The sequence below is a fragment of the Manacus vitellinus genome, unplaced genomic scaffold (assembly GCF_001715985.3).
Source record: "Manacus vitellinus isolate BGI_N305 unplaced genomic scaffold, ASM171598v3 scaffold_8_pilon, whole genome shotgun sequence".
NCBI classification, from domain to species: domain Eukaryota; kingdom Metazoa; phylum Chordata; class Aves; order Passeriformes; family Pipridae; genus Manacus; species Manacus vitellinus.
Window position 1 is genome coordinate 13391995 of NW_021940864.1, and position 25805 is coordinate 13417799.

General features: G+C 34.7%; 1 protein-coding gene across 1 annotated transcript in view; it reads right to left on the minus strand.

Annotated features, from left to right (window-relative positions):
* The window catches only part of LRPPRC (leucine rich pentatricopeptide repeat containing), a 76857-nt gene that overhangs the window by 27844 nt on the left and 23208 nt on the right, over positions 1 to 25805 (minus strand). The window contains exons 16-24 of the mRNA XM_008932906.3: positions 24766 to 24872; positions 24475 to 24552; positions 24095 to 24148; positions 23266 to 23379; positions 21942 to 22072; positions 20533 to 20618; positions 18690 to 18894; positions 10882 to 11006; positions 10212 to 10318 (exon numbers count right to left, since the gene is read on the minus strand). Of these exons, the coding sequence (XP_008931154.1) occupies positions 10212 to 10318; positions 10882 to 11006; positions 18690 to 18894; positions 20533 to 20618; positions 21942 to 22072; positions 23266 to 23379; positions 24095 to 24148; positions 24475 to 24552; positions 24766 to 24872 (1007 nt within the window). The remainder of the gene's footprint in view (positions 1 to 10211; positions 10319 to 10881; positions 11007 to 18689; positions 18895 to 20532; positions 20619 to 21941; positions 22073 to 23265; positions 23380 to 24094; positions 24149 to 24474; positions 24553 to 24765; positions 24873 to 25805) is intronic.

Genomic DNA, 25805 nt, shown 5'->3' on the forward strand with positions numbered 1-25805 from the left:
AAAAGAACATCTAGGTCAGATTAACTAAATCTCCAGGGCTTGCCTGATAGTCCATATTTGTAGCTTATCCCTTACAATCTTAGGGAATTTTAAACATTGCATTTAGCAACAAGCAGTCTTTCTACAATACAGCAGACTAAAATACAGAACAAAAAAAAATGCACAGAATAAAAAAAAAAAAAGGAAAAACTGTTACTCTAATTACTCTTCCAAATTCCCATTTACAATTTTGATCTTGCTTGTTTCGATGGACAAAAAAAAACCCAAACCTGTTATTGAGTCTTAAAGTATTTTTGTGGGTTTTGCTTTTTGTTTTTTCCTTTTGAGATTCTCAAGCAATTCATACAGCATCTAAACTAAACATGGAGGTTTTCTGGCTTTTACATTCTCTCAGAATATGGAACAGTTTTACTGTACCAAAGCAAAGCCTGTTATCCTCTCCCTAACACACTGAATATAGGAGAATATAAAATGTCAGAAAACACAGCAATACTCTCCCTTCAGTGCTCTTCCACTCTCCAACTACCTGAGGTTTAGTGGATCACAGTGTTTCTAATAAGTGGTTTCTTTTCCATGAATTTTTCTGGATGCCCCTGGAACACCATAGATCTTTTGGCAAAGGGTTGCCTCTACTACTTTCTGCTGAAAACAACCAAAATGCTACCACTTTTTGTTTGTTTTCAGTCTAATTTCTACTAGCTTCATTGGAAACCTCTAGATTTTGCATTAGAAGATGATCCACAATTGATTTTTCTTTATCTTCTCAATTTCATATAATTTAATGGTAGTATTTAAATAATTCCCAGTTTCACTGTTCCTTCTCTAGGCTAAGCAGAACTCACCTACTTCATCATATCTCCTATAGAAACCAGTTCATACTCTTATCAACTTTGTTACTATCTTTCTGAGGTTCAACTTAAATGTGGTGTGATTCTTGGGGCATCCTGTGCAGGGCCAGGAGTTGGACTCAATGATCCTGATGGGTCCCTTCCAACTCAGCATATTCCATGTTTCTACAATAATTATATTACACTTATACCTACACCAATTTATTTACTGATTCTGTACCTTCACACACAGAAAGGAAAACTAGCCAGAAAGGGAAAAAATATGCTGCATCTTTGGAAGAGCTCTTGTCAAGCAGCACTCAAAAATCATGGAAATGCAATGATCCCAACGCTTTAAAAGCATTTGATTTGTTCTCCTCCTTCCTAGAACCAGTCGCTTCAGACAGGTGATTGAAGGAGTCCAATCACCAGATTTTCTGTACTAACATTTTTATTTGAGGTAATTTCTACCTCTTACAGCTGAAAGAAAACAGACTGTCTGCGAAAATACTGACCTGTCAGAGAGGAATCTATTAGATGTTTTTCTAGATTTTTAGATAATGATAGAAACATTCAAATTCTGTTTACATTAGCATTCTGTAACTATTACAGTCAATAGAGCAACAGTACTTTTTTACTTTCAAAAAAACTCTTTAACAAAAAAGTTAAATAATTTACAGAAGACACACAGAAATATTTATTTACTTCTCTCTACTTGCCTAAACCAAACTTTTTCCTCTTTAAACACAAAACTTACTGAGAGAGAAAAACCACAAGAGACAACTTACAGACCAGAAACCCTATCTTGCTCAAAAAGATGACTTTTGGGAAACTAGGAGCTGAATCCATCCCCTAACAGTGCCACTTTTGCTCTAGTTGGTTTAGGTTGCATAATTATTTGAAAGCCAGCAGAAGCATTTTTCATTTGGCATACACATGACATGAGATAGAGGACTTCTTTTTTAACATTCCAACACTGCACTCTTACAAATTACTACTGTGCACTGTTTGGCAAAATAATTCTTACATATACTGGTCAGCTTACTCTGGCCCTTCTTGATGTAACTTCACTGTGAATAACACACCAATTCCAACCATTAGAGTTTAACTCTGACCTCCTTAACTGGTTTGTTTTCTTCAAAATCCCTGTATTTTCTCTGCAAAGTTCATTCTTTTCTTAGGGAAACAGTTCTACTATAATCACCAATTCAAACATATTGGAAGCAAACAGCCAAATTTTATAAACATTCATGTTGCACTTTTTAATGATATTCTTTGGAAGGCTAGATCCATTCATTCCTCTCTTTGCAGCTGAAAAAGTCAGTAATACTAAGAGACAGCTAATGCTGCTGAAGGAAGAAGAACATTTCATGAAGAGTTACATCAACAGCCATAACAGACTTATGCTACCAGTACCAGAACCAGTTACTGAGATTTAAATGCCAAAGCAATGTCTTGCAAGAAAATGCATTACTTCTTGGAACAGACAGCCTTGAACAGACAGCTATAAGAACTGATGTATGTCATTTCTAACAGCTCTCCCTAACATAAGCATCAGTGAAAACAGAACATCTGATGGGAAGTTCTTAATTTAAAGGCAGATTTTTCCCTGATTCCACAAAAATGCCTATGAAAATCTCAAAAATTCCAGGCAGCTTCAACAAAGCCGGGGATATTTTTGCATGGCAGCTTACTTGAACACAGTTTTTTACAACATAAACACTGTATGTGTTTTGCTTGAATCTTCCCCTTTGTTAAAACTCTCAGCAAAAGTCTTCACTTCTACTAAGCAGTATGTGTACTTCTTAATCAGAAGTCAGAAGAACACACAGGTACAAAATTCCTGTACCTTATGTAGCCATCTTAGCCTAGTTGCTAGATAAGATGGAATTATGCCACTCTTCTATTATGTTTTTTCCTCTTATTAAACACTCCTTCACCTTCAAATAGCAATGCATTAGTTTTCAAAAAATACACATTAAAACATTTACTTTTTTTAAAAATAGAGTTCATACGCATGGAAGTATACTGCTTTTTCTATTTCTCACATTATAAAATTTATAGCAAAATATAAGTGAAGTATCATAGTGGGATACACAGAAAAAAAAGAAAGCTGGTTATCAGCTCTGAACATACCAAATAATACGCAATAGTCCAAAAGTTTACCAAAGATCCACCTTTGGAGATGGAGGGATCTAATTATAATCTATGCATCGAAGCAACTTTCCGGTTGCAATCATATCAGCTGTCTAATAAACTATTTTAGTTCTCTTCTAGCTCAGCTTTTCTTTAAGTTTTGTACTATCAGGATGACAAGAGCTACACTGCATATGGTTGGCAATGGAAGCAGTACTTTTTCTAGAATTTCATTTCCCACTTTGAAAGAAGTTTAGTTGTCATGGATTTAAAAAATGGTTTCTTCTATGATGGCATAGAAAGATCCCTCACTCACTTTACTCTCTAAAAAAAACCAACCTTGCAAACTGCTCATAGCCAAAATGGGATTTCTCTAAAAAATTAATTATTCCTTTTGTTCCTTGTAAGCAATTTTGACCAGAAACCAATATGACTAAACACACCACAATCCGTATAATACTGATGTCTTTAACAAGAAACTCATCTGAAATATCTGGACACTTGTTCAACTTTCTGGGCAAGGGCTAACTGTATGAAAGCCTGAATACAATTATAAATATACCTTCAATATAACTACTTTTCACATTTGATGAGGGTAAGTACTTTAATGCAGTACTGAAGTATTAAAACTTATGAGTTGCTCCACTGCAAGTCATGCATGTATTTGATATTTTATTTGCACTACCAGATATCTAATGAAAGACAAAGGGACACATGTCTACATACCTACCCTCCCTAACTCTCCTGTTATGAGTGATTAGATTTCAGGCTCATGCCCCTTTCCACCTATCCTACAATTACCCAAGATAGCAACCAGTCTAGTTCTATTAGGTTAATTTTTACATAAAAAGCAGCAGTTCACAAAAAGAAAATACCAAGCTTACAGTCTCCACTGGGAAAGTTTTTACTGTTTGTTTGTGGTTTTTTTTCCTGAAGTATGTATTTGCCTCGAAACTTCTGTCAGCTTCACAGTTCATTGACTTTACCAATACAATTAGTATCTGTTGAGTAAATACTCATGACTTAATTTACTTCACTTGAAAGAGACCTATGTGCTACTTTATGTTAGGCAAACCTTAAGAAAAAAGTAAGGCAACTCGATTATTTTCCAAAACTAGTAAAATAAAAATAGGAAAGAGTTTTACAACTTATTCATTACTCATGACAACTGGGATTGATGTATGTTTAATCACTACTGGAATGTTCTACATTTGCCAGTAAGATTTCCAAGATAAATTAGGCAGTGAAGTATTATTATTAGACAATAAGAGATCTTCACAACAATAATCACACTGGAAGAAAAGGTGACATAAAAAACATGCAAAAACCCTGCTCAAAACAAAATCATGAAGAATATCCTAGACTCAAAACATAGCAAAAATTTGCACTTGGCCTTGAAATGTGGTTTTATGTTGTATGATGAATGAAAAAAGCATTATAAACCTCTTCCTTCTAACAGAAAGTCCCTGGAGCTAAGAAAAGAAGCACAGCTCTTGCCATGATCCCACATTCTGAAGATATTACTCTCTCTCTTTTTGGAAGGAATTTTTTCAGTAGTCATTTCCTTTACCAAATTTACTTTATTTGAAACATATTCCTTTTCTTGAAGAGAGCAATACTTAAGAACTTCTAAATAACGTGCGCTGAACTAGTAAGCACCCTTTTTTTTAATTAACCCACATACGTGCATGGACACAAAATCCAAGTTCACTAATGACTAACTCTATTGGAGTCTAGTTTCAGAAGGAGAAGTAATGTTTTTCTTGGACTCAGTAATAAGAAAATTTTTTTTTCTTATAATTATAGGGCTTGTATGCCTAAAAGCTCTTCAGCCTTTCCCCTCCCTCTCAGTTGTATACAGTTACTCTAATAAAAGCTATTACACCCCCTACAAACTATCCCTAAATCTCAGACCACTGTTACACAAACATTTAAATTTTGTTTTAATCATCTCCACTCTTTTCTCAACAGGACCAAAAATAAGTCTTTGTAGGTAAATTCAGACACTAGATATAACCATCATTAAATTACACATAAACACCCCCCCCTAAATCCTGCTGTCACAAATCAAGAAAGCATCTTCTACTGATAGTTTATCTCCAGCATAAAATCAGCAAGACTCAATTTTATGATGTAGACTCTTAAAAAAAGCAATCTGGATGAAAGAAGGTTGTAATCTCTCAATATCAAGTAGAAATATTCTCATTGTTTTTATGGTAGATTAAATCCAATGGCAACTGGTATCTTGAGGTCTGCTGACAGTGGATGTCACAATTCTTTGCTTAAATCTATTTACCTCCTAAATTAACCTGACATCTGTTGATAGATATATTCCTGTACACTATACTCACCCAAACCAGTCCTTTTGTCAGGTCTCAGATTTCAGCAGCAAATGCCTTTTCCTGCATTTATTCACATCAGAACACATTTCATTGAACTATTTCACATTTGTCCCTCAATTCTTCACATAAATGTCTTGAGATATGTGGGATATGGTATGATATATTTAACTATTAAATATAAATGACATATTTAATATGAGAGCAGAAGATGAAGATAAGTATCACACTTAATTAAAATCTGGTTAAAAGAATTCTGAAGCCATGCACTATCCCTTCTCATTTTCAAGGCAGGTTCCTCTAGTGGTAGCAAACTGTACAGGTTGATCTGAAAAATTTTGCCATACAGTTCTGAGACCTTTCCCTATATTCCAAATACAGTAATTCTCTTAGCCTTCATTTGCAGTAAAACCAAAACCAGAGCAGAAATGAGAGCTTTTACTCTTTCATTGAAGTAACAAATTAACAGCCATTAATTTAACAGCTGATGTGATTTGATCTAGAAAGATTTCAAGAAGTTATCTCTCAGATAACACAAAGACAGTCCAACACTGCTACCAACCCATAGTTCCTATCGGAAGAGTCCATAAGCACTCAACTAAAAATGCAAGTAACCTGTTATTTTTCTGAATGTGGGCCTTATTTGGTGAAGTATTTTGCTGTGCAATGAAACTTCATATGAAGTGCAATGATTTTATCAATACAGTGCAGAAATGGATTTAACACCAGTTTTAAACCTTGCATATTTAGTCACATGTGTAGTGTTCATTTCTACTCCATGAAAACATGGTTTAGACTTCTGCTAAGCAGATTTATAGACGAGCTTGCTTGAACCTCTGCTGCAAGATTGTTACAGCAGTGAATGATATATAAATCTTCTAACTCTACCAGAAAGGGCCAAGAGTGGACATGGGCTTCATTACACGTAGATTAAGCAAGTATTTTAATAGCTGCAACCAGCATGAATAAATGAAGAAAAAAGGTCAAATCGAAATGTATTCAACCATCATGCATGTAACACAGCTGCAAATACGAGATCTTGGTGCAAAACTCAGAGATTAAAAAAAAAATTAAAATTGAATGAAAATGACGGACATCAACTGTACTTTAACTACTTCAGGTAGTGAAATCTTTAAACCTCCCTGCAGCATGAAAACAATAGAACAAAGTAACAGGTGACAGGGAGAGTAAACAAATTCCCCTAAGGTGGTGTAACATTTACTTCTTCATTCCTACTTGCCTGGATGACCTTCAAATTAGCACAGCTCTTAACCACGAGCTCTATTAGGTTAATAAAGTGACAGTCAATAACTGAGTTACCACAAGGGATTTTCAATTGTCCAGTACTGCCAACAGGTAAGATTGGAGAGATCTGGGGGACTAGGCTCTAGAAAATTCTCTTATCATTTATACATCAGACATAAAGAATACTAGGCCAAGCAATTCTAGATTCTCTGATCTACTACCTGGAGTAAAAAATAATTACACAAGATCTCTCTCCAGGAGGAAATTTGATTAAATACTTTTGAAGTAAGACAACATTCAGGCAAAGCAAATATTTTTCTAGAAGGTACTTTTCCCTTAATCCCATTCATTGAAAATCCATATCCCTTTCTTTTAGCCTACATTAGTTTTAATGGAGTTTATTTTTGTTAAAGTCAAAACATATTGACTTGGGTTTTTCCTCTTTTTCTTTTTTTTTTAATGAAAAAAAAAAAAAATTCAAGGACAAAAGGCAATTAAGCTGCCTTTCCAAGCAAGGGAAAAATCCTAAGTAGCCAGGGCTAGATTTGATGACACAGAAGTCATACTATGCCAATCCAAGAGAAAGCAAGTTAGTATGTGACCTTGTGGTAAGACAGATAGATGTGCCAACTTTGTTTTGACAGGATCATCTTTGACAGACTCAAGACAAAAGCTTACTTATCAGTTGAACTGCACTTAAGAAGACTAAATCATGCACTGATGTACTACAGCACCCAGTGGTAGAACTTGTTTCCAGTGTAAAGCAAAACAGCATCTACCAGCACATCCATCTACCACAGCATGACTTCGAGGGCTCAGGAATCTCCAGGCACAACTAGAATAAAATAGACTTACATTTCACAGAGCAGCCAAGGCTACCTTATTTGGAGCCATTGCCTCTGAGAGCACAGACTTTCAAAAGCTTAACAAGGCAGTCCAGCAGCACTATCATACAAACTCTGTGATGCCTCAGAAACTGCATTTCCCCCCACAGTCTTCTCAATCACAGCTTCTCTTCCAGTTAGCATTGCTTCAGAAGAGACTTGCACTGCCAGACTACTACATGCTTCAGTCTGGTTGTTCTAGCACTGGTCAGATGCATTCTCTGCCTCATCTCCTTTCTATTCCCCTTTCCTTCTTTTATACTTTTAGTCTTGCTGTTCTTCCAGCAAGGAGATGAGCCCCAGAGCTTTCAGCTTTCTTGCTATATCCCGAAACACAAGTTTATATATATGCATTCACAATACGTTTGTGGTCAGATAACGGAACATACACAACTCTGATCTGATTTTTATCTCACTCAAATCTTACCCTTCTTTCTTTCCCAGTATTGCTACCTGCTCACATTTTACCAAAGATTTGAGATTTAAGAGTCATTTTCTCATTGCTAGGGCTTTGAGTTTCAAGTTTTTCAAAGCAGCACTTGTCACTAAATTCCACATAACCGCCTCGAGTACCTCTGATTTCTAAAAATAGTCAGAGTAAGCAGAGGCAGTGGTCTCCAGTGAGTAACACTCCATTTAAGCAACCATATCCTTTAAGGTTTTCATATCCTTAGCTCCTAAGGAAACTTTTTCCAGCTTCATTACTACCCTTGTAGATACTCTTCATTAATTCCACAGACACTTTCAAAACAAACAATATCATTAAAACCAAGTGACCGCCATAATCAGCAATATTTGATGAAAGTACATGCTAGAAGGTAATCTATGCAACAGCATCTGAAAAGCTTATTTCATAAGCAAAGAAAATAGAAAAACTATCTGAGATGACCATCAAGAGAAGTAATTTAGTCACAAACCCCACTGGACTAGAGAAAAGGATACACACACACCCTGTACTCCATCTTCCACATTACACTGATTAGGGCTTTGACTTCCCAACGAAAAAAAAAAGCAAATAGGAACTTCCCTAAGGTTTAAAACAATAAAATTTCCTTCTTCGGCAAATATCAATTTTAAGATTTCTACCCTCCCCTTGTGAAAAAAACTGTTTTGAAAATACTTAACATATTGTTATGTAACACAACCATATTGAAAATATAATGTATCATATAGTAATCGATTTTGTGCCACTTTATCCACTGGTAAAATACACTCATACTATTCCTAGCTAAAGTCCTATACTACTAATAATTCCAGATTTTAAAACAGCTTTTCCTCAACAGCATATACAAAGCTATAATTCATGCTACATAGAAGTTAGGTAAAAGTAAGAAAACCTACTTTAAATAGCTTAAAAGGCAGGAAAACTTCCATTTAATCTCCAGGTATTTGATACTTAAGCATCTGTGGTTACTAAAACTTATGATCCATTACCAAATACTGAATACCTGCAAAGATATTTTGGTAGCTATTAAGAAAATGACAAAAGTTTCAAAGCCCCACAAATTTTATAACTTCCTTACTTTCCTATTCATGACTACTGAGCTCCAGACACCAATATAAATTTTGAGAAATTAAATGCCAGTATCAAAGAAAGAGCTGCTAAATCACATGAAGTTACAGTTTTACTCATTTAGCTTTAATTTTACTTCCAAATCTCAGATTTTATCCTTTTACCTCCTATATGCTTTAATCACTGCAAAAAGTACTCAACTCCTCAGTATCATCTACTGTCAGATACTGATATTTTTTTTCTTCTTGTGTATTATGAGATTTTGTGCTCCAAAAAACCCTCTCAGAAGAGAAATATCAATGCTTCAGCACTGTGCTTAGCAGTTTCCCTTCAGCCACAGCAGGACAGTATTGTTCCACCACAGACAAACAAGTAGATCTTCAGTTAAGATTTTTCAAATGCTAGAATTCTATTAGACAATTCAAGTAGGGATAACTGGTATTTCAAATACTCTAAGGGGAATTAGGAGAACAAGCATTCTTTGCCTTAGGAAAGAAAAGACAAAAAGAGTTGTGTATGCACAAAATACAAAAATGTTGGGGACAAAGTATTACTTATTCTGCAAGATGCCTCCTCCCATACATTAGCTGGAAAACTTATGCAGCATTTTAAAAACATACAACTGTGCTAAGAATAAAAATAATCATAATCTGGGCAGACTCTGCAGCTGCCCCTTTGACTTATCAATTTCAGTAAGCACAATTTCAATCAAGTCTAGATAAAATATACTAATCCTAAATAGACTAAGTTTGTCACCTACCACTTCCTATAAGCTGCTTACTATCCTGAAAAAGGGAGAGAGAGAAGAAATGCTAAATTAAATGCCAAACAGTAGCAGACAGCACTTGTTTGGCTGATTAACTTGTAGACAAGCATTACAAATAAATCTGAGCATGGTCTGCAGCAAATTAAATTCCAGTGCTTTTAAGAACAAAGAATTCCTTCGGAAAGAGGATTAGCAACTTTACACCCAGGAATGCCGGTTTAATTTAATTGTTCCACAATCCGATATTTAATATGCAAATATCATTTTGATATATAAGAGCAAATTTGAAAAAGTGAGGAAACAATTTCAACATACAAGACGACTGTCTCTCTTCTGAACTGTAATTATACAAAATAAAGCTGGCCGAGGTTTTTTTATTATTGGAATTGAATTCTATTAACATGAATCAGAACAAGTCTAATTAAAGGTTAAAAACTTTAAATGTTTCTAATTAAGAGTCTAAATAGCTGCACGATTAGAGTACTATAGTTAAAATCCCACCTCAATGACCTTCCTGGCCTCTTTGTATTTTCCTGTTTGCAAGAAGGCAAAGAAGAGATCATAAAGAGCCATCATGTCACCATGTTCTCTGCTTATAAAATCTGAAACTAAAGAGAAAATAAACCGCGTTAATTTACTAAACATATTGATGCATTTTAATATTTATGTCAGACATTCCTAATACCAATATTTTCCAAGCCTCAAAAAACTCCAAGAATAAGCTATAGGAAGATAAATTTTGAAACATACGGAATGATTACAACATATGACACAATTTGTTGAAGCTTTGTGCTTGAGCATATTAAAAATGGTTTTGTTTACCTGCACTACATTTTGAACTACAGTCAACAAAACAGACAAGACTATATACTGGCACCCTCTGCTCATAGAAAATGAGGATATTAGGTTTCTGAAATGCAGAACTCTTTGAAAAACAGATACGTTGCTTCAATGCTGTATTATACAAACATCAGAGTTGTTCTACATTTAAAATTATAATCAATTTCTTAATCTGAAGAACGTAGGCATCATTTAAGTGCTTTAAAGTTATACATGAAAATGCAAACAATTTTTTTCTTTCAGTTGAAAGAAATTATGCACAAGTCCTGGAAGAAAAGCCTCCAGAAAACACTTCATACAACCAGACAGCATTTGACTACATGACACTAACCCTTTTGTAGAAGATCAGCATCTCCTTTTTCTACCAGTCTACAGTAGATGTTATGAAGTTGAAGAATTTTACCATACTTCTTATAACAGTTGATTAAAGCTTCCAGAGCTGCAGGCATGTCATCCCTTGTGGAATAAAACAAAACAAGAATAAAAACAAACATTCTGAGCAGAAGTAACACATGCTGAAGCCATTTTAATCTTTAAAATTTCATAGAAAATTCATTTAGCAGTCTATATATAATTCAAGTGTGTATTTTCCCCCTTGACTAGATAATTTTTCATTGCATGACCACTGTCCACTACAAAGGTGTAAATGGTCCTCATCATTAGACACACTTTATTTTTGAAGTAATATTCTTAAGCTCTGCTAGGTACTATCTTGACTAAACCTAAATTTCATGGAAATTTCACTTTTTGTTTCAGAGTTCTATTTTTCTTGCTTGTAATACTGTGCACACTATATTACATCCAAATATCTCTGTTTAGACATTTTCAATTTCTAAGTTCTTTACAATTTTTCCACAGCATCATTGTTTCAATACAGATCTCCAGAATTAACTAAGATAACCACAGCTCTTTAGATCGCTTTATACTTGTTCTATGCCTTAACAGACTGGATATAAATCATCTGTTGACTTCCACTTCAACACAATGGAAGGGTTAGCATTTTTCCATTCTATATGAAGGTCAGAGTGCAGTGGATATTTTCTGCTAAAAGTATAATTTTTGCAATTAATTCAACAATATATTAAGATATCAAAATGTATTTTATGCTGGCCTAACCACGTCACAGTATATATCTATGTACTAGTAAATTAGTGCAGAACATGCTGACTTCCTTAAATGCACTTACTCAGGAGCCTTTGAGCAGCAAGTGCAAGTAACACGTAATAGTTCCATTTTTGATACCCCAAACCTTCGCTGAATTTTACCGTCTGTATACATTATTAACTCCTTCAGAAGTGTACACAGTTAAAATGCAAAACTGAAAAGTCATAGAAACAATCACATCTGGAACTTTTAACAACAAATATGAATTAATGTTCTATACTGTGCAACTGAAAGGATTACAACCCAGTCAAAACCAAAACAAAATAAAACAAAAAAATCCACCTAAAACAACAGAGGACAACCACTGGTAAAAACATGTGAAGTTATTCTTTGAAGGGGAAGGTTTAAACTGAAACAAACTAAAATCACACACACAAAAATGTAGTAAGTAGCCAAACAGTCAGTAAAAGACTGCATTTTAGATTTCAAGAGTCTTAAAAGGAAAAAAAGAAATCTTTTTTTTAAATATCACTTTACAGCAGCAACTGAAGGCTATAATAAAACTAAATAATGATTTAACATTCCTGAAGCAACTTTATTTTTGATCAACAGAACCTTATTGAAATAAGATATTATTGTTAAACAAGCCCAATTCAGATGTCCTCTCCTCACATTACATTTCTTGTGCAGCACAGATTTTGCTTTTTCCAAAGAATGAACTATCTAGACTACTACGTACTACTTCCATAATCTAGGCTAGTATTTCAAAAATTTTTAAGAGTAAAACACAGGAAGAATTAATTTTGTTCAGAAATACTGGCATTCTTAAAAAGAACCTAAGATGATGAATTTCTACCTTATCCCCCTTACTGAGCCCTGTTTACAGTGCATCTTCTGGCACCCCATGGAGTCATTTGAATTTTTGTCATTTGGGGTGAAGACTAAATTACAGGTTAATTTCAAAACTGCAAGTAGATGTTTCAGGCTAGATTACTGTCATAAAAGAGAAATACTATGGTAGTTACCATAGTCAGATATAAAGATTTATGTAATCAGTATTTTTCTTCTGCTTTAGATGCAAGTTCAGTTAACATCTAAAAAAAACCAGTTTTACAGAAAACTACTCAATTTCTAGGGAGGCACAACAACATTTACACATTTAAATTAAAGTTTTCAGTGATAAATCTAGCTTTTCAAACTGATGCTCAAACAGCCATAGTATTGTCTCGGGTGTTATTCCTAGAGGATCAAAGTGACTGTTTTTAGGTCAAAGCTATCAATAAATGAATAACTAATTGGAATGTCATTCAAACAGCAATACTAACAGTTTTCTAGTCTCTAAATGTATACTTCTGAAGGCAATAATACTGCACATACAGAGAAAAAAGGTCAGCGAAGAATGAGACAACAAAAATGGAAATATTGTCCTTGTTACTGGTACTTACTGCTCAGAGAGGCTGAATAAGTCTGCATTTAAGGAGGTCAGTATCATACACACTGATTTACACACAATTGTTTTGAATCTATCAAAATCAGATATATTTGGTTAGTTACATTTCATCAACCAACCAGTCACCCACAGCTTACTAGAAGACAGGGTTTATAAAACAGATACACTGCTAAAACTGGCAAGAGACAAATATAAAACAATAAATGACAGAGAAGTTCAGACTCTACAAACAAATTGTTTGTACCACCACTGCAAAGGAAAAATGATTAAGCTTATGCTGGTACTTGAATTTGTACAATTTGTTCAACAACGTGCAGTATTTTTTAATTGTCACAAACTGCATTTAATTCCAAGTACCAGCAGCTACTTTTGTAAGTAGTTTTTACAGTCCTGTTAGAAAACGAAAATCAGGAACTCACTGCAGGCTTCAAATTTCAAGTAGAGGTAACATTTTAGTGAGTTTCTTGTTATGGCTAACTTTAAAAAAATAGAACTGCACAAAAAACTGCATTAAAAGCCTGGTCCAAAATTACCATTCAATTAATATGGATCAAGTCAAAAAGGTAATGAAGCCCATACACTCATAGCCATGTTGGAAAAATCTGATTTCTGGTGTCGGTTTGGAATAAACAGTATTTAAAATGTGAACATAGATGATCCACACTTCATTTTGAGTTGGCCAGATTACTACAGCTTTAAGTCACTCAGAAATACTATCTGTTCAGGACTAATACCTGTTCCACTTAAAGATTAGGTGTATTTTTTCCGGCACATTGAAACTCGTTCTTTTAAAAAAGAACATATACTGTTATTTTTGAATGACAGAAGGAGCCTCAGCCATCACTACATTATGCTTGGCCCTTATGCAGTCCCAGAAGAGTCCTACTTTGGCTATTTGTCAGCTAAATTGATGCTCAGGTTAAGATATCAAGTTATTTGATTCTTTTGGTTTCTGTTCAGGAGGTTTATAAAGTCCCAAGATATTATGGGTCCAATTTTACAAAATATTTGTGGGGGCAATTTTAATCACACAAAACTATCTGAAGAGCCAAAGTTACTCAGATGTCAAGAGTTTCTGCAGAACGCACTGTAGCAGGACTGGCTATAATGTGCATGGATATGTCAGTCCCCTTTAATTTCCACAAGCCACTCTCCTCTTGCTTCAAGAATGTAGCACTAAATCTAACCCTTTTACTTGTAATAAACAACTTTCCCAGCCAGAGAGTCTGCCTGATAAAAATAAGACTCCAAATATTGATTTTAATTGGAATGAAGTGCTGCAACATTATGCATAAAGCTTTAGTGAAGTGGCAATTTACCTAAGGGGTTTACTGATTGAAAAGCTCTCAAACCTGAAATCACTAGAGAGGTAGAAAGAAAAAAGGGACTCTCTGGGGTGGGGGTGGAGGGTAGCCTGGTAAAACAAATCCCTCTCTACAAATCTGAAGCAGATGTTAGTGTAGAGGGAAGTCAATTCAGCAAGGTGCAATCAGCTTTACAAAAATTATTCTGTTAAAAGAGAACAGGCTCTTGATAGAGCTAAATGTGTTTCTGTTCATCTGCTATACTAAGGAATCTTCAAGGAGACTGGTGTTGCAATTACAACTAATCCTCCCCAAAAAATTAACTGTGTTGAAGGCTTTGTAATTTCCCTAGGTACAATTTAGCTGTCACTTACTTTAAAATTTACTCAAACATGCGTTCGGAACAGCACTAACTTCACATGTCAAGTGCTTTCCAGCCAATTGAGTCTAAACTGGAAGTCGGTGTTAAACAACTGAATGATTAGACAAGATAGCTCATTTCCCTGCTCTTTTGTTCAGAATAAAATGCCACATTTACATTATCAGACTCAACAGGATTTTCTGACAGAAGGAGAAAAAACCCTAGTGAACACTGTCCATAGCAAGCACATGAAGCCTGTCATTTACCAATCATCCTTCAAAAAGCAATAGCCATGAATGTAACTTAATTACGACCCAATGATCCTTGACGAAAAATCATCTTATCACTGTCCTGTCCCCATAGGGCAAATGAGACACTTTTGTCCTTTGGCACTGATGATGCTAAATTCCTAATTGCAATAATGGAGTAAGAGAGCCAAACATCCCTAATTTCGTTGCAACACGTAAAGGGTTTTAATACAAATATTTGAAATAAAGCCGCTAAAAATTAGAAAAAAAACCTCTCCCCACTAGAGATATTTTTCCCCCACTAAAAATACCACTTAGTTTAAAAATATGCCTATTTTAAAAAGTGCATTTAAAAGTCAAATAACTTGTGCCACTGAATGATCTCAACCAAAACCGTAACTGAATTTAACTCCATGAAAACAACAGAAGAAAAATTGTCAAGGCACTGCATTCATGCTCTATCTACTACATAAGAAACTAATCAAAATGGATTTATATAAGATTAATGACAAACAAGCCAACAATGCTTTACCAGACAACACTGTATTAAAATACACTAACCTATTTTAAAGAAAAACAATCCAACTATAGCATTTTGATCATTTAATATACAGATATTAACTGTTTGTGTTTCCTGACTTAAAACTACAAAATACTTTGTTCATATGGTCTGGAACAATGTTTTCACAGTTTACCTGCAAATTTTCTTCCCTCTGCTTAAGAACATTTCTGATAGAGGGAATTAGTAAATTTTAAATTTGAAAATGTTTTGTTTCTTTTCTCAAAGGTGATATTATTCAAGGAGAACAGAAACAAACCTATGTTAATGAAAAAACAGGAACCATATCAAGGTTTTAAGTTATGTATTCCTGGTTTTAGTTGTACAAAAAGTTGGCTCGTGCATTTTTCTTGGAGGAAAGAAAAAAAAGCAACAGTAGTTCATCTGTCAATTTATCATCCTGTAAATAGGTATTATCCCATATTGTATAGGACAGGAACAGCTGCAAAAACCTCTTCAGCAAAACTGTTCATGTTCAAGTAGGTTTTCCCTGAGAGCTGTTAGAGGATGTAAGCCAAAAGTACAAACCTTAAAATCTTAAGAACTTTTACATGGTGAAGGTAACACAAGCTTTTCTAATTATTAGCAGCTGGAAGAACCAGTTCAAAAGTAAGATGTATTTTAAGAAAAAGAACAAGCTCTTTACATCCTTGCAGATTTTAGAAACTAGGATTTTTGTCATATGGTCCAGGGGAGGTTTATCACCTTGAATGACAGACCAAGATTGTGCTTTGTCCCGTCTTGAGAAACTGGTCAAGGTCATAAATAAAAATCAACACAATTTAAAGCAGGGGGTAGTTTCCCTTTCTCAGGGTCAAAAAAACCCCAAGGTAAGTCTGAGTTCTCTCTCTAGTTACTTCAGTTAAATATTTCTCAAAATATTAAAGGCAAAATGTACAATACTAGATTTTGTTAGCTTTTGTCAAGTTACGTGTCCATCATCAACATTATTTTCTTTTCCGTGTTCTGCTGCAAATTGTCATGTTTAACATGGATTAGGACTTAAAAATTTCAGAATATTCAGGACTGGAGAAAAGGAGCAGATGAAAACATTTTACACCTACGATTGTTGTAATCTTCAAAAGCAAATCATAGATTATTTTACAAGCAACTAAAAAGTTTGAAATAAATTAAGAACACAAAACACTATCAAAACCACTGCTGTGGAACATTAAAAAATATCCCAGAGTTAATTTCAGAGGTATGCTGATGACCTGCAGCTAAATGACAGCATTTCAGCATGATACTTGAGCTGTAGGATGGCAAACAGTAAGCACTACTGCTGAAAGAAACGACTAACACGTATTACACGTATTTCAGTCACTCATAACTTTCAAAACAAAACAAAACAAAAAAACACAGGAACAAAATCCCAGCGAAATGCAGTTATTCCTCCCAAGCAAATTATGCAGAAAAAAACTTCCCATTTTTGTCTACCATTGAAGAGGAATCAGTCTCTCCACCCAAAAGGTAGTAAAAACCCCACAGGAAATGAGCTTATTTTGCACTGGATTTGTATATATGAAATGTAGTAAGAGTTATACAGGTGAGTGCCAATGACTTGCAGCCACACAATTCCACAGTCTGGAACTACTTCCTCCTTTATTAATCTAGTCTCATCAAAAATCTCTGCCTTTGTTAAAAAAGAAACTTTTCAGAATGTTTTACCAAACATTTATAATCCAAAAGAACATAGAATTAAATTAAAATAACACTTATTGTCGTCCTGCTTTTCATCCACAGATGATCACATCTTTATCTACATCATCCTACACTACCTCTCAAGTGCAAAGAACCCAAGCAGCACCAGGTACAGCTTGCATGTCAAGGCACATAAAGCAATTATGGAAAATGCAGCTGCTCTTACTGCACACTGCAAAGCATATCAGATATTTTTGCGACACATTAGTTACATATGATTGCAGTTAAATTATTTTCATAAACATCTGCCTTTTCTTCTGATGTAACCAAGGCAGAGTTGCTGACTGAAAAGATGTACACTATATTCTTAATTGTTGACCACTATACTAAAATACTAATTTTAGAAGAGAATGCACATTCATCTACCAAGAGTTACATCTTCTTGACAAGAATTTTCAATACAGAAAATGTTACACAGACCTTGCATACCCAGAGTACTTACAAGAACTAAGAAATCTCTACATGGCTGACTTACATGATATTATGAAAAACTCACTCATTTCATAGGCATTATATTTAAACAAATAACATTTCATTTACATGAACCAAATCTCAAGAAACTGATTAATCAACTCCAGCTGCTAGAGTTTAAAATCCAGGAACTACATAAGTGACACAGAAAAGAATAATAAAAGGATTGTACATACAGTAAAGGAAGTGAAAAGAGACCCTTTGCTTAATTTTAATAAGAAATTGTTATATAGTTTATATGCACATTAATTCAAATATTCTACACCTCATACTGAAAATTTATGTGAAGGAACATAACACGTGGAATTACAGATACTTCCTGACAGAATGACTGTATAAAATTCCTTTTCTCTAAGAAATAGTATTAAGAGTATATATAGGCAAGACCCTCCCAAGCATAACAGACAAGCCAGACAGCTTGTTCTTTGAATTTTAAATTCATCAACATAGCAGTCTATTGGCAATAATATCAAATTATTTGAATTACGTGAATTAAAAATATTTCAGTGTTCAACAACTACCCTTCAACCCACCTGAGATATATTGGAAGGCACAGCAAAATAATGCTGTTTTGATGGGAAAACACACACCACTTAACCACGAGAGCTGAGACTACACCTATCATGCTCTGAATAGCTATCTTGTCAAACAGACTTTAGAACAAACTAATTCATAAGCATATTCCAAAATATAGCCACTTCATCTCTGATATGACCATAAAACACAGCTGTTGTTCCCACACATGATGTCTGCCTGATGAAAACAGACGTAGCTAAATTAGGAAAACATGTTCATTCACTACTGTTCTTAGTGTTGTGTGTGCACGTGTACACGCTTACGCACGTGAGCACTTCCAAACAGGCATGTGAGCAGCACACACAGGTCATATAACACAAATAAATACCATAACTTATTTCATCTGAAGCCCAAACATAGCTTACTTTTCAAGGTGAACGGTAATCAGGGGGGAATGAAGGACAGGACTTTCTGCCAAGCCCAGGTTCACAATGGTCTCGTGTAACCGATTCACTGTTTCAACTTCACCTCGCATGGCAGCGGCATTAAGAATGCGGGAAAAAGATGCAACTGTTCTGCCTGAGATAGGAACATCCTTCTCTTTCATCTCCGTTAGAATGTTAATAGCATCTACAATGAAACAACACAAAAGACCCTTAGGTAATTTCATGTAGGGAAAACAAACTGCTATTAAAACAGCATTTCAAACCCAGCAGGAATGTAAATTCTGGTGTATAATGCCGATTTCAAGTTAATTACTACTTGCATTTCTAAACGAGACTACAATTATAAATCCACAATAGCATGGTTTTATCATTTTGCTGCAACTTTGACTACAAATTATAGATAGGAACTGTGTGCCCACTCTGCACCACATAACCCCGTACAGTCTGCCCTATAGCTGCAAGATTCTACTAAATGGATGCTTTTATCGTTCAATGCTAACATCTGCTAAATCACTCCATTGTTTCTTCAGCAGATGGCTTGTCACGAGGCCAGATAATAAAGATATGTTTACACTGTATATACAGCCAGACTAATGGTCTGATACCGATAGGGCCTGTTTGCTGTGTCGATACTAATTAGCCAAGGAGAGCCAATGAAAGCTTTCTAACAGACTGCATGTTAAAACATTAGGTTCATTAAGCTTCATTAGTAAGGCAGAAACAAACATTTTGGTATACGGAATAAGTGCATTTTTATCATGTTTTATAATGTTCTTAATTATCGAATAGACAGAATGTTTTGACCACTTTACATTTGGCTACACTTATGAATTATTTTATTTTCTGAGGGACATTTATGCTCCTAAAAGCAAGCTCATCTTTTCAAACTGCTTAATGTAGAGGTGGTCATGATCTGATTTATTATGATATGGAAAACATCAGTTTCATTTATTTTTTTTTTAACAATAAGCTTAATAAGAGGCCAAGACAAATTTCAAAGGAAGATCTTACATGAAAAAAATTACATAAGCTTGTTTATTTTATTGTATAGTGTTTTACATAAAACCATAACATTTTGTATCTAGGCTTGGACCACACTTTTATGGTGTTAAGCCCTCTACAAAATCATAGAACTCAATATTCAGAATTACCTTTTAAAGTTGATGACAGTCTACAGTTCTTTTCAAGATCAACCAAATCATGTAAACTACAGAATTATATTAGACTACATGACAGAAATTAAAGAGCTAACAGCTTAATGCAAACATCTAGAAATACAAAATAGGCAGTTTGCAAAAGACTCATTAAAAGCCAAAATTTCCAGGTAGTTTGCAGATTAAATCTAAAATTCAATAACAAACACATAAAAGAATAGTAACAGAAAAATATATACTTTTTATAAAGTTAAATGATTTGTTGCAGTACTTGGCTCTTATGAGAAGGTTATGTTTATAGGTTTTATGTTCAGCCTTCAGACCTTCTTAAGCAAAAACAAAGCCATTAGTCTAGGCACATACGCAATTTGTGCCATAAGTCATGATCTTCAAACTCAATCCAAACAGCAATGCTAATAAAAACTAGCTGCAGAAATGCAAAAAGCACTGAGCTGTGCAAATGTAAATGACAAGCTTGCCAATCCATTAAAACTAATGGCCTGCACTGTCCAAGCATCTCTGGTTGAATTCACATGCAAATTTGTATGCAAAATGTTCAAGTACTTTTCAGGACATGATATACCATTAATATCAACTCACATTTTTATTCTTGAGCCAAGATACCTTTATTATATAGCAGAAACACACAATGAAAGCAAATGGATTACCTTCCACTCTGCCATGCTTTTCTAAGACTTCTACCAGTGCTATGTACTTTCCAGTGTCAAGAGCAACAGGTGAATTCTTAGGGAAGCTAGAAATTAAAACATTAAGAATCGGATCAAAAGAGGTTCACGTTTTATGGATTCAGCTTAAAGATGTATTTTTAAAACTATATAACATGACAACAGCACCGAGAGCTAAAATTATAATAAAACTTAATGGAAAAATCTGATAGAATTTAAAAAATGCACAATTAAAACATGACTCAAAAATTATCTACACACCTTCCCATGCTAAAAATCCAAAGGTTATGTTTCTGAGAGGGAGAGAGACTGTTTAATTAATTAATTGGAAGTTATTGCATAAAGTAGGGTATTTCTCAGAAGCCTGGGAAGAAAACATAGTCGATGTGGCTGCAACAAGGCTACATTCTATATAAAGAAATATTTATAAAGAAAACGAAACTATTCACCTATGGTAACAAGTTAAAGGCCACTATTTTGAAGTTTCTGCTATGTGTTTGTTTTCTTTTCTCTGTAAGTATTAAAAGTTAATTCCTCCACTGTTGTTTCACTACGGTGACTGTGTGAGAGCAGTAGTGCAGGCAAAATCAATACACTACTGTTATTTGCAGAGTGGCAAATTTCTTGACATTCACAGCTCAATCATTTCACATAATTTCAAACACTAGCAAGGTGTAATAGCACCTGCCTGCTAACCTACCGTAAAACCAAAGCAAGTATTTTGTGGGCGCAGATGAGAGAACCTGAAAGTAGCACGTAACTTTTTTTATATTCGCTGTAGCATCAGACCAAAAGGAGCCTTTCACGGGAAAAAGGATAGAAGCAAATAGAAGGATCATCTGTAAAAATTTGCTCCAGGATAAGTCATGCATAGCATGTTTTAGCTGGGAGCTAACTTTTACAGCCAAGATACAAAGCTCAGAATATAAAAATTTAAAGCAGAATGCTTGCTGACAGTCTTAAAATGGCATTACCCAAACTCTGCTATTCTAAAAACAACATAGGTGTAGCGCATTCTAAACACATTCCTGGTGCTTTCAAACACACAATACAGGTACCTTTTTCCCCCTTAAATGAAGCCAAACTTCAATTCAGACATGACGTATGTTTACAATAAAAACAAAACACATCCTACGTAGCGAACTTCCTTTTTCAAAATAAATTAAAAAAAAATTACTGACCACACAAAGTAGCTGCTTCTAATGTTCAATTATACAAAGCAAATTTTTTGTTTCAAAAAACCACACCCATGACTGTTTTAAATGCACATACATTGGTGGGGAAAACTAATTAAAAATGGATGAGGGGGTTAATACTCAACCTACTTAATTCAACAAGGTCTGTGTATCAGCATAAATCTCTGTGACATGTTTCAGTGCCGGTGTACTTACACTTTTTCTTTCAGGTTCATTGCCTCTTCTACATTATCATGTCGACAGCACAAATTTATTAAGGCTGCATAGCCACCGACAACCATGTCCGGTTCGTATTTGGCTTTCACTTCAAGGGCTTTTTGCATATTCTAAAAAAGGAACAAAGCAAAGATGTGAACTAGAGGAAAAGTCAATCTGACATTAAGATTCTTATATATTCAGTGTACAGTTACATGACTGCTTTAGTGCTTTTAGTAGTATAAGATCACATATGAAAACACAGTGCTGTAATGCTTTAGCAAATTTTGAGATTGAAAGTTATTTTGCAGAAATTAATATTTTTGTAGGACACCTCTTACACAAGCTTGAGATTACAATTTTTCTTGCTTTACATTTATATTTCTGGCATGTTTTAATGTAAGACTTTTTTTAATCCAGAGACCATAAAAATTATCAACCCAAATTCTAAAATAGTTCTTATTTACTTGAAATTCATAACAATTTTCACCTGGTACACTGTCAAACACATAACAGAACTACTTTCTAAAGAATAAGAAACTACTTAATAATCCCATTGAAAGCTTATTTTTCTATAAATTCCTATTCATACATTTGACCACTTTGAACTTCCAATGGTGTTTGCATCTAGACTTATTTCATATGCAAAATGGTAGAGACACACAGCTGAGAATCACTCTTTCTAAATTGCATTCTTAGCAACACAGAATATTGTGCTATCATCTGCATGACTGTTACTGTTCCTATATCCACAGCTTTATAGGCAGGATCATACTGAACAAGAAACTGAACAAAAGTGCGGTGATACCCCACAAATTACAGACACACACTAAATGAATGTAAACTACAGCTGGACGCCTGCCGAATGAAGGCAAGGGACCCTTTATCTCAGAAGAGCTTTCCTCCTGCAGGAAAATGGAATTTCAATCCCTGCATTAACAACCTAGTAATATTTGAATTGCAAATGACTAGTGCATGTATCAGTTGCTTGACAATCTAGATATAAGAGACCGGAGCCATGGCTTGAAAGGACATTTGGCATGTATGATAAACCTATCACAGCTGTTACTATCATTCACTTTGCAGATTATTGTAAACAAACTTCAGCAACCCCAAAACATGCCATTCAAGGTGTTGCTGAAATTAGTTAACCTTTTGATTTAATTGCTTTTTGCACTTATGTTTGATTTATAAGCATCAAACCATGAAACCTCAAGCACTGCACTTGTCTTTGCTTAACTATGTCTTTCCATAATACAGTCATTTATGTCCCTTTAAAAATATAGCTATGTGTTTCCAATTATCTCTGCATTGCTTAAGATACCTCTTCTTCACAAAGAGCATGTATGAGTTGTTTCAAGACATCTGTAATAGGCTGGTTTTCAGCTTTTCGCTTTTCTAGTTTCTTCTCCAAAGCAGACACGTCAGATTTAGCACTCTAAATGGAGGTAACAGAAAGAATGTCAGTTGCAAAAACACCCTCCCTGAACAACTTGTCGGATCACTTTAATAAAAGACAGACAAAATAATCCTCTTCTTTCATACTCGAAGAAATTTTTTAATCATTTAAGGTGCTTTTATCTGTTTAAATAGTACATACTAATTGAAGATTTGAGTCAGAATACACTAAAAAAAAAAAAAGCATTAAGTCGCATATCTACAAAGGTCAACACTACTCTTTCTCTCGTACTCAGTTCTTTGTGTTCAGGGAAGTAGGGAATAGAAGCCTGTTTCTTTTTCCGTCTCCACTTTGCTCAGATCAGGGATGTAAAGACCTGGCACTCCACCATTAGAAGCAGTATGGATTTATATGGTTCCTGCCACTCAAGTGGATCACTGTAATTTACAAGCATGAATTAAGCCTCACACCACTACCCTTAACTAACTAGAACTTTCAAAAAATATTTACCAGACAGGGAAACTGAGGCACGAAACCTCAGCCAACTCCAAGGTCAAGTATTGGGTCTATGTGAAAATCTGGACAGCCTTTACTCCTACTCTGGAAAGTAACCTCTGAACTTCAAATGGTAGATTTAAATAACGTTAATATACTTCCATGATCTGAAAGCTAGCGATTACACTTCATCTAAACCCCATATCCAAACAGTATTATTACAGTAAGAACAAGTATAGCTATCTGTGAATTTACTTACTTCTGGAATGTCATCGGTAGACAGGGATTTTTTATGACACAGTAACCTTGCATCCTAAAATGCAGTAAAACAAAAATATCACTAATCTCCCCCAAAAGTTCAATCTCTAAGTAAGTATATAGTACTAAAAACATTCAAGATCATTATATAATAGCAATGTTAAAAAAGCTGTATTCTGCAGCATTATTACACTGACTTGAAAAAGCACTTATTAAATGTATCCCTTTCACATATGAAATGAAATCAGCTTCAACAGTGAAAAAAATCACGGAAAGGTAAAGAGGCTTACATATAATCACTGCATGAAGCTATTTATTTTGCAAAGGAGAATATATTCACAGATTTTTTAGATTCAAAGCAATTGCTATAGAACCACAGACCTTAATTAATTCAGGAACTTGAGAGGAGTCCAGCAGTCTGCAAATGCCGCTGTAGTGGCTTGTAGGGATAACTATATTCTGTACCAAGAGGTGGGGAAAAAAATTATATGAGTTTTGAAACACAACCAAACTGAAATTTGTCTAACAGAAATTATCTCAGACGTAATTCAAGTCTCCAGCTCTTGCATGTCATTGAGAAGTGGTCTGGTTGTACTTAAAAGCAGCAATTTCAAACCTAATAGATACATGTCAGGCAGGACAGGCATTATGTAGCAAAAAATGAAATGGTACCATCTCCTTCAGCTGATGGAAGTATTGTCTCAAACGCTCCTCCTTGGCCTGTACCTCTGAGTCACTCATGCTGTCAATCAAGTGATAAAGAAAATAGCCAACAGCTTCTGTGGAAAAAAACAAGAGAAAGCATTCCACTAAAATTACCGAGACTGTCATGTTATCAAGATTAATTTATAAGAAATCATTTTGGTGTGAGATGTCACCCTGATGAGAGGCTCTGAAATGGCAACAATGATCACTGAGGCATAGAGATTATGTGGTTTGGGAGCACATATCTAAATGGTGAGTGAAAGGAATATTAATTATTTTCAGACCTAGTGACAGCTTTTCAGTACAGAATCTTACTTCAATCTATTTTTTTCCACTACTGTGTGACAGAAGTGGTACTGCCCAAGGCCTTCCCCCCCTTTCCTGCCTGCTACCCCAAATAGTTGCCACAAATATTTTGTCATCGCTCAAAAGAAAAAACAGATTTCTAATACTTTGCATATTTATTCTGTACATTTTATCCATTATATTCCATTACCAAGATACATTAAATATCGTAATATTAATATAATAACATACAAAAATACTTTAACCATTAGATAAACTAATACTGAAGAAATGGCCTATTGGCCAACGAAAATCTAGACGAACAGATTTCAGCAAATAGTGCTAAGTTACTTGTCTAGCAAGTGAAAAAATATATGGGGTCCTGTAGCCAAGAACAGGAAGAACATCAAGTATTGCCTTCTCAAAGGTTAGCTGTCCCCATACCCCCGTGCCCCTCTGGCTCTGAAAGGGGGGGGTGGAAAACCCTAGCTTTTCTGAAAAAAAACCCCACATCATACCAAAAAAGGTATACTTATTTCAAAGTAGAAGAACTGGGATATTAAGTAACATTTTGTTTCACAAAATCAAAAGAGCTACTAAAAGTAAAACCAGATTGAAAGACTGCATTTTCTAATCTTTTTTTAAAAGTATTTAAGCATTGATACTGTATTCATTCTAAATCTCCATTTTGGACTATACATTTAGAAAAATAAATTGTTATC